The sequence below is a fragment of the Orycteropus afer genome, unplaced genomic scaffold, assembly GCF_000298275.1.
Source record: "Orycteropus afer afer isolate SDZICR_OR568_19922 unplaced genomic scaffold, OryAfe1.0 scaffold00070, whole genome shotgun sequence".
NCBI lineage: Eukaryota > Metazoa > Chordata > Mammalia > Tubulidentata > Orycteropodidae > Orycteropus > Orycteropus afer.
Window position 1 is genome coordinate 7067448 of NW_006921657.1, and position 9655 is coordinate 7077102.

At 44.8% G+C, this 9655-nt stretch overlaps 1 protein-coding gene across 1 annotated transcript in view; it reads right to left on the reverse strand.

Moving 5' to 3' along the window:
- Window positions 1-7613, reverse strand: part of EIF4EBP2 (eukaryotic translation initiation factor 4E binding protein 2) — a 37899-nt gene extending 30286 nt beyond the window's left edge. Inside the window, exon 1 of the mRNA XM_007940655.1 lies at window positions 7469-7613. Coding sequence (XP_007938846.1) covers window positions 7469-7613 — 145 coding nt within the window. The remainder of the gene's footprint in view (window positions 1-7468) is intronic.
- Between the last annotated feature and the right edge of the window lie 2042 nt (window positions 7614-9655).

Consider the following 9655-nt stretch of genomic DNA (forward strand, 5'->3'; position numbering starts at 1 on the left):
CTGTGCAATCCTTCTGCCTAGTCCGCCATCTTGCCCCGCCTCTGTCCAACACGTAATTGGTCTCTATTCACCCGGAACAACAGAGGAAGGAGACTCAGGAATAAGAGAAAGGATATAGAATGTGTGGCTAATTGCCTCCATGAACAAATGCCTCCTTTGCCACAAGACAAGAAGAACAGGATGGTGCCTGGCTACCATTACTGAGCCTTTAGATTTAAGATTCCATAGAACAATCTTTGATTAAAAAGAGGAAAACACAGAACAGTTTTTCAAATTCTCATGGACTATAAACTTTCTGGAGTCATGGAAGGTAGATGAACCCCTGAAACTATTGCCCTGAGGTAATATTTAAACCTTAAACCAGAAATATCCTCTGAAGTCATCCTAAAACCAAACAATAATTTAGCTTAACTAGTAAAACAGGTCTGCCTTGAGCATTATGCTCTTTAAGAGCTATTTCTATGAGATCAAATTGACAACAGCAACTCAAAAGGTTAGACAGGACTCTTAGGGGGCACTGAGTTTATGTTAACCAGGGAGGAACAACTCAGAAAAGGAGTGTGAGAATGGTTGTCTAACTCAAAGAATGTAATTAATGTCACTAAATTGTACACATAGAAACCTCAACTGGTGTGTTTTGGTATGTATATTTTCCAGAATAAAATTTAGGAAAAGGAAAAAAAAAAAAAACCTTTCTTCAAGATTCCAATTCTCAAAAAGTCTTTGCTGAATAACCCCTGGTAGTGCCAGTTCACAGATGCAACAATTTTCATCCTTCCTGTTTCATGACACACAGAAGGGAGCTGAGCCCAGGTTTATCACACATGCTGCACTATCAACCTATAAGAGCACTGTCTTCCCCCATTAGATTGTATCTGACTTAAGTCAGGCAGGGGCTCTCGTTTCTACACATGGCACTGCTATATGCCTTCAGGATGGGGACTGCTGCCTTCCCCAGGCTCAGAATTCAGTCTCTCATCAACAAAAATGCACCCAATATAAAAACTGAAGAAGTACATCTACTTGAATACATACTTTGACAGCTGATGAATGTGAGACTAAAGTTGAATCTCCTATGAACAACTATTGTTAGCTGTCGCTGACTTGGCCTGACTCATGGACACAACCACGCATAATGGAATGAACCATTGTTCAGTCCAGTGCCACTGCCATAGTCAACTGCAGATAGGACCACTGTCATCTATAGGGCTTCTTCCATTAGCTGACTTTTGGAAGTAGAACTCCAGGCCTTTCTTCCTAGTTCTAAAAGTCTGATAGAACCAATGAAACCTGTTCATGCAAACTGCCACTGAGAGGTAGTGGCTGTGCATGAGGCGTACTGGCTGGAAATTGAGCCCAGGCCTCCCAGGTCAAAGATGAGAATTCTATCACTGAAGCATGAATATCCTCTGAGGAATACCATATGCTACTCTGCATTATTCTGAGATAAGTAAACTTCATCTTCCTCAATCACAAGGCACCTTTCATGATGCTTTCCATACACTTCTCACTTGTAATAATGAAGTCCTTTGGCTAATAACTGAAGCCAGAGAGCCAAACAGGTGTATTTACTGGCTCAGGAGCTAATGGCCTAGGATAAACTGAATCAACTGGCCTTCCTTCCCCATATTTGCACACAGCGACCTGTTCATTTTCCCCAAGACTAAAAATCAGCATTACTCCCAAATACTCTTATTTTGATATAGCTCACTCAGAGTGGGTTATTTCCCTGACTTCTTCTTTATCTCTAGATGCTTCTAATGGTTTTCAGGCAATTCTGCCCCTGTGAGCCAATCACAGCAACTATCCTGCTAGCAGAAAGGAAGAACAAGGGCCTAAACATGATTTTAGACCATCATAGTCAGTTCCCCTCTGTTGCTCTTGTTATGGCAACAGCATACTTTTCCACAGCTGATGAGGATGTTATGCAAGGGGGAAAAAAAAAAAGAAAGAAACCAAAAGAAAGGCCAAAAGAGGTCTCTCAGTTTCTACTTATTCCCCAGAGCATAATTCTCCCAGAAGGAGACAGTTCAGCACATACACAAGAAACAAGTTAGCAGAAGGAATCACACTAGCTAGCATTCCAAAGGTTAAAAAAAGTCCCCCTCTGAAGCTTCAGACTTCCTTTCCCAGTAAGATAAGCATCCTAATAGTGAAGGAAAAAAATTAGAATAGTGATCAACACTAAATTCAAGACTACCCATTGACATTAATTGGCTGTATGATACTAATGAGTTACTTGATTTCTCTCAGTTTCCCTCAAATATAAAATGAAAGCATTAGGTCCCTTCAAGCTAACCAGAGTGTTACAAAAGTGAAGCAAACTATAGCAACCTTATCTACCACTGAAGCTCAAAGTAGCTTCTCAGTAAAAGAACCAACAGTCCCACTCCTCCACAGGCAGATAGGTAAAAAAATAAATAAATAAATAAAAATAATAATAAAAGTCCAAGGGCATTTTTCCCCTTAGATTTACACAGCAAAAATTTTCCTCTTAATAATGAGAAAAAGTACTCTTCTACAAATACAGGAAATCCAAGAGGTTACAGCAAGTACCTCTTGTTTCCCAAACCACCAAAGCCAGTTGCTGTCAAGTCAAGTCTGACTCATGGCAACTCCATGTGTGAAAGAGCAGAACTATGCTTCATGGGTATTTCAAAGGCTGACTTTTCGAAGTAGATCACCAGGCCTTTCTTATGGGCACCTCTGGATGGACTCAAACTTCCAACCTTTTGGTTAGCAGCTGAGTGCATTAATCTTTGCAACATTCTGGGATCCCAAACCACAGGAAGGCAATTTTCAGAAACCTGTTGAAAGGTAAGTTGTACCCTCTAATTTCTAATAGATGAAATAAGACGACTCATAGTGACCCTTGCAAACAGAGCAAAAATGGCCATAGGGTTTCCAAGGCTGTAAATCTTTACAAAAGCAGACAACCACATCTTTCTCCTACAGAGCAGCTGGGGGTTCAAATCACTGATGATTTGGTTACCAGCTGAGTGCTTAACTACTGAGTTACCAGGACTCCTTTAAGGAATCTCAAGCAGAGCAATATGGTAAGCTTACTATGTCGTGAATGTCCCTACCCCGTCTCTCTGATCATTTACAGCACTCACTGCATCAACCATTATCATGGAATTCTCTGACATGTGTGATACTCCAGAAGGTTTCTGGAAGTTTGTGGCAGGAAATGCTAATCCTCTCTCTTCTCACTAATCAGAGATTTCCAATACAAGCCTACAAATTCCTTAAAAAGTTGGAATTAGAAATACCATTTGACCCAACCATTCTATTACTATGTATATATCCTAAAGAGTGAGCACGAGGACAAGAACAGATATGTGCACACCCATGTTCATCACAGAACTATTTATAATAACCAAAAGATGGAAACAACTTAGGTGTCCATCAACCAAAGAATGGATAACCAAACTATGGTACATACACACAATGGAATACTATGCAACCCTCAAGAATAATGTAGAATTGGCAAAACACCGCATAATGTGGATGATCTTGGAGGACATTATGCTGAATGAAATAAGTCAATCACAAAAGGACAAATATTGTACTAGTCTATCATTGTAAAAAGTCAAGGAAAGGTTTATATATGGAAGGAAATCATCTTTGTTGGTTTCCAGGGGTGGGAGGGGAGGGGAGGGAACATTTAGATAGGTAGAGACAAGTATTGATTTGGGTGAACAGAAGGGCAATGTACCAAACGGAAATTATCAACACAATGGTAGTGAGGAAAAGGAAGACACAAAGAGGTACATGGGAGGTACAGACAACAAATATGAACCCTTTTGCACACACAGTACTATGTTGTCAGTGAAGGCAAACATGGATATATGAGTGGATAGATATGGGACAGGCTGAACTATTAGGTATGTCTATGCAGGGGGAAGTGTGCCCAAGACCACGCATAGGGTTGGCAGACAATGTTTCTACAAGTGTATTGCTATGTTCTGCAAGAATTCCCAGGTATAATAGAGCTGACAAGGGACAAGGTTGTAGTCAATTCTTGGCCACAGCCAGCTATCCAGAGGGACCTGTGGGCTCAGTACCACGGTTGCAAGGGACATCAAGTTCAATTGGCATAACACACTACACAAAACACTATTCCACCTCCTACTTTGGCAAGTAGCAACTGGGATCTTAAAAGCTTGCAAGCGGCCATCTAGATGCAACGAGTGTCTCCTCATCCAGAGCAAAGAAGAATGAAGAAAACCAAAGATTCATGGAAACAATTAGTCCAAGCAACTGGTACACCATGCAATCCTCAGCCTATACGACTATGAGACCAGAAGAACTAGATGGTGGCTGGCTACCATGTCAACCACTCAGAGGGGGATCTACATAGGAGATCCTGGATAGAGTGGGAAAACAATGTAGAACAAAACTCAAAATGATTGGGAAAAAAAAAGGGGGGGGGGATCAGGTTTGCTGATCTGATATAATCTTATGGAACTACTGAAATTATGGCCCCTAGCTGCCCTTCAGGTCTGGAACTGAACCTACTCCTACAAACAAACGACAGGCATATGAGCTAAACATTTACACTAGGTAGATACACTCCTTGGAGAGAACAATCATGGGAGAATAAAAGGGCCCTGTATGCACAGGGAGACAGCTCAGGGGGCAGGAGTTCATGGAGGGAAGGACACAGGGAAGAGGTAACTATAGGGAGGAAGTGGGAGGGGAGGTTTGTTGCATTGTGGTAATGTAGTCAGTGTCATTAGACAAAGTGTATGTGAGCTGCTGTATGGAAAGTAAATTTGTTTTGTAAACTTTCACCCAAATCACAATAACAAAAACAAAAAAACAATACAAGCCTACAATCATTATTCTAAATGTTTTCAAGTCTGAAACATACAAATTATCACTTGACTTTACATTGTTTCAGGACTGAAAAATCATATTCCCCTCTCCCCCAATGAAGATGTTAAGCCCATTCAGAGCAAGGACTGAATTTCCTACCCTGTCTGTTGCCACCTTTTGTGCAAAGTACTGCACTGAGCCCACAAAGCTCACTTAAGTTTCCTAACCACATTCACTCAGGTGACTAGAGGTGACCAAACAACAAAACATCTCATCCTGGCTTAGGGAAATAAAATTACATTGGGAGAGGGTGAGGGGTGTAGCAAATGCGATGAACAAACCATAGAAAGGAGAAAAACTCCAAAGGGGGAAAGTTAAATCAATACTGAGTTAACTGCTATAAAATGGTGTTGCAACCAATTGAAACATTGCTGTATCTTTTAAATATATTATGTAAGACCTAGTGTTAAAAACCCCAAAATTATAATGTACTCTATCAGTAAACACAAACTCAACATTATAGACCAGCCAAGACGACAATTTGAATTGCATAGGAAAAACCGTGTGTGTAGAAACTATTTGGAGGCAGGTTAAGTGACGTTTGAGAAAGCAGTGGTGTGTCTGTTTGGAGGAGGGGCAAATGAATCAGTGTTTCTGGCAGAATCTTTCCAAGCATTTTAGGAACTAATCCAGACTGTGACACAGGTTTCTATCTTTAAAGCAAATATTAAAGATTATGCTTTTATTTTAAAAGCATGGTAGCTTGGCTGTTTCAAACATGCCAACACGATCTCCCTCTGTCGCTTTTCCTTCAAGGGAATAATGATTAATAAATAACTAGAAATTTAGTTCCTTCCCCCAAATAAATTACAGCTGAGTGCAGTTGTCACTAGGACACGTGTTCCTAACTGCTAAAACACAGGAATTTACTGACCAATGCCTCCAAGAATTCTGGAAGAGATTTTAAATCCCCGTTCATCACCTTGGAAAACAATATCCATTTCTTGAAAGTTATCAGTTCAAGTTCAACACAACTCTGTCTGGAGTGGATTCTTGTCTGCCAAAATCTTTCAAGATTAAAAAGCAAGCTCTCAGCATGCTGAAAAACAAGGACTAGTCTTGAGTAGATCAGGTCAGGAGGGAGGTTTCACCAATGAGTTAAGACAACCTTCCTAGGAATTGCACTGTTCTCCAAAGTTAACACTTCCTTAAACTCAGCTCTCCGTATGTACTGATGAATGTCCCCTCCTGGGACATTTTAAAGTCTTCTAAAGCAGCCAACCCTTCCCCAGAGCGACCTGGCCAGATTCCTCTGTAAAGCTCTCTCCTTTTGATCCTTATCCCTTGTTGGTGGCAAAGAGGTCTCCTTACACTGCAGGCCTTGCAATTATGCACAAGGGATGGCCCAAGCCTAACTGCATCGGATTGGTTGTAGCACAACCGGTGAGTCCTAACCACGGAATGTCCCTAGTCCTTAGCAATCTTCTAGACTGCAGGGACTGCCAGCAAAGTCCCAGCCCTCCCGCGAGAGCCTCCCCCGCCCCCGCCCCCGTCCTCAACCGCCAAAAGAAGGCAAAGTTCTGAAGTTAAAAATGAAGCGCCATTCTCTTCAACAACGTCTTGCAATCCTGCTCTTCAGTCTCCTCCCTCTGGAGAACATCCCGGTCAGGGGACAACCTTTGAGCTCCCTTTTCCCGTGACCAATTCAACACGCCTCACCTCTACCCCAATGTTACTTACTTGTAAACAGTTCCTGGTCGTTCTTGGAAAAGTAATGCCCAAGCACCTCCCTCTGCACCGCCTCTCTCTAATATGCCCCTTCCCCAGGATCGGGCAACATCACCCGACCAGGATGTCCTGTTTGGCAATGCCCCTTCAACCCGACTCCAAAGGCGCCGGGCCAAAATCCTTCTCTTAAGGCTGACAGCGTTCCACCACCCCCACCTCGGCTATTGAGCATTATTTTATCAGTCACGCCTCCCGGCTGGGGGGACTCCCTCCTACCCCGCAGGGCCTCGTCCAGCAAAATAAACAATGCTGTCAAAGCAGGATAACGCTGGGCGAGGCTTCCAAACTCTGCATTCCAGCCTCCTTGTACTCCAAAAGCAGCAAAACAAGTCATAGCAGGGTCCTATGAGCGAAATTACTCTCCCAGGTTTCTTTCTAAAATAGCCTGGAAGACAGTGCCAAAATCAAACACTAATATGCATAAATGCACAACTTGAAAAAGGTAGAGGTAGCATAGAGAGCAAGGCCAAGTGTGGTCGAATATACTCGGGAAGGAGGCGGGCAGGAAGGAGAAACGTGGGTTGAGCCGAGAACCCACCACGAAGGGGGAACAAGGGCTTTTTTTCTCTTCGGGTGAGCCTCGTTTCCACAGTGGGCGCGCGCTGGATGAGTTGCGGGAAAAACTGAACGCGAAGTTAAGGTTCCCGCAGCGCGGACGTGCTGCGAAAGCAGTCTCCAACGGACTTTGGTGAAGCGAGGGGAAGGGGAGAGGCCGAAGAGGCCCAGCGTGGACATGTCCCGAAGGAATTACACAGGGCCGTGAGGGGCTCACAGGGACCCCTGGGCGGGCTAGTGGAGGCTCTGGGGGGTCGAGGGGACTCGCGGCGGCTGGGGTCGCGGCGGGGTGGCCAGTGCTCACCTCCCGGCGTGGTAGAGAACAGTGTCCCCCCGGGCGTGGTGCAATAGTCATGAGGTAGCTGGGCGGCGTCGCTGATGGGCACGGTGCGGGTGGGGATGGCGCGGCTCTGGCTGGGCTGGTGGCCACTGCCGGCGGACGAAGACATGGCTCTGGGCGCGGGCTCGAGGGCTTTGTCCGGCCGGGAGGCGGGCGGCGGCGGCGGGGTTGCGGGGCCCGGGCTGCTCCTGCTCCTCAGGCAAGCGGAACAGCGGGCGGGGCGGGGCGCCCTCCGCTCCCTCCTCGCTTGCTTCCTCTCGTTCCGCTCCCGCCGCCGCCCTCTCAGCCGCCGCCGCCGCCGCCGCCCGTCCCTCCGGCCTCCGCCAGCAGCTCCAGCTCCAGCAGCAGCAGCAGCAGCAGCGGCAGCCGCAGGAGCAGCAGCGGAGACAAGGACGAGCGGAAACAGGCGAAGGCGGGAGTCAGAGAGAGTTCAGGGTAGCGGGTCGACCGGAGGTGACGTAGTAGTCGAGGGCCTGGACGAAATTGAGGGGGCGGGGCCAAGGCGCTGAGTGGGCGGGGTCGTGGACGGGGTGGGACTTAACTCTTACAGGTGGCTGCCCAGATTTGGACGGGTAGTTTGCAGAACCCACCCTTAAACTTCTACGCCCATTAATGCAACAAATACTTACAGAGCACCGACTGTGTGCAAGGCACTGTCCTACGGGGACAGAGACTTTATAGCAGTAAGTAGGACAGAGCCTCCTTGCCAATGTGAAACTTACATTCACTTTCCCCTCCCCAAAAAATAGTTTCCCAACCGCTGAGTCCGCAGAGCAGCTGTGCACACTGTAATGACTCGTACCCACCCTTTGAGTGAGCGTCGGCTGCCTATTCGTCTGATTCCTGTGCAGGACTGTCATCTCTTCAAGGGTGAAGCCTGGGCACTCTTTGTCTCATATCCCCACCGGGCTTGGCACAGAACCAGCCTGTGATAGAAATTTGTCAAACTGTCTTCTTGAAGCGTTTGTGGAAGGTCCAGAGATAAACATTAGACACAGTGAAGAACAGATAGGTCTGGGGTAGCAAGAAGCCTTTTAGGTTTCCCATTAAGATGAGAATTTTTGTTTATCAGCTGGCTTAAACTATCCTTTACATATTAAAATGCCTCCCTTTTAACTGTCAAGGAACTTTCACAATTTATTATTGTTATTAATTGCCAATTGAGTTGATTCTAACTCATAGAGACCCCATATGTTACAGAATGGAACTGCATCATAGCGTTTTCTTGACTGTAATTTTTTTGTGAAAACAGATATCCATTCATCAGTTTCTACATGTAGCATTCAATAACATTGGTTACATTCTTCACATTGTGTCACGATTCTCACTATCTCTCCCCATATTGTCCCACCACCATTGACTTAGACTCACTACGCTGCATAATTTTAAGAGAAGCAGATCTCCAGGTCTATCTTCCCCTGGACTCACGGGTGGGTTAAAACCACCAACCTTTAGATCAGTTGTTGAGGGCAAACCATTTGTGATATCCTTGTAAACATCACCACAATCAAGATGTAGAACATTTTCACCACCCCAAAACCAGAAGATTTCAAAGAGCAGATCGAGCAGACAAAGCCAATTACTATAATGAAATGTGCAAAGACCTGGAGTTAGAAAAGCAAAAAGGAAGAACACGCTAGGCATTTCTCAAGCTAAAAGAACTGAGGAACAAATTAAAGCCTTGAGTGGCAATACTGAAAGATTCTATGGGCAAAATACCAAATGATCCAGAAAGCATCAGAAGAAGATGGAAGGAATACACAGAGTTACTGTACCAAAAAGAACTGGTAGATCTTCATCCATTTCAGGAGGTGGCATATGTTCAAGAACCAATGGTATTGAAGGAAGAAACTGCACTGAAAGAATTAGTGAAGAACAAGGCTCCAGGAACTGAGGGAATACCCATTGAGATGTTTCAACAAACAGATGCCCCACTGGAGGCACTCACTCGGTTATGCCAAGAGATTTGGAGATAGCTACCTGGCCAACTGACTGGAAGAGATCCATATTTGTACCCATTCCAAAGAAAGGTGATCCCACAGAACGTGGAAATTATCGAACAATATCATTAATATCACATGCAAGTAAAATCTTACTGAAGATAATTTAAAAATGGTTGCAGCAGCATATTGACAGAGAACTTACAGTAAT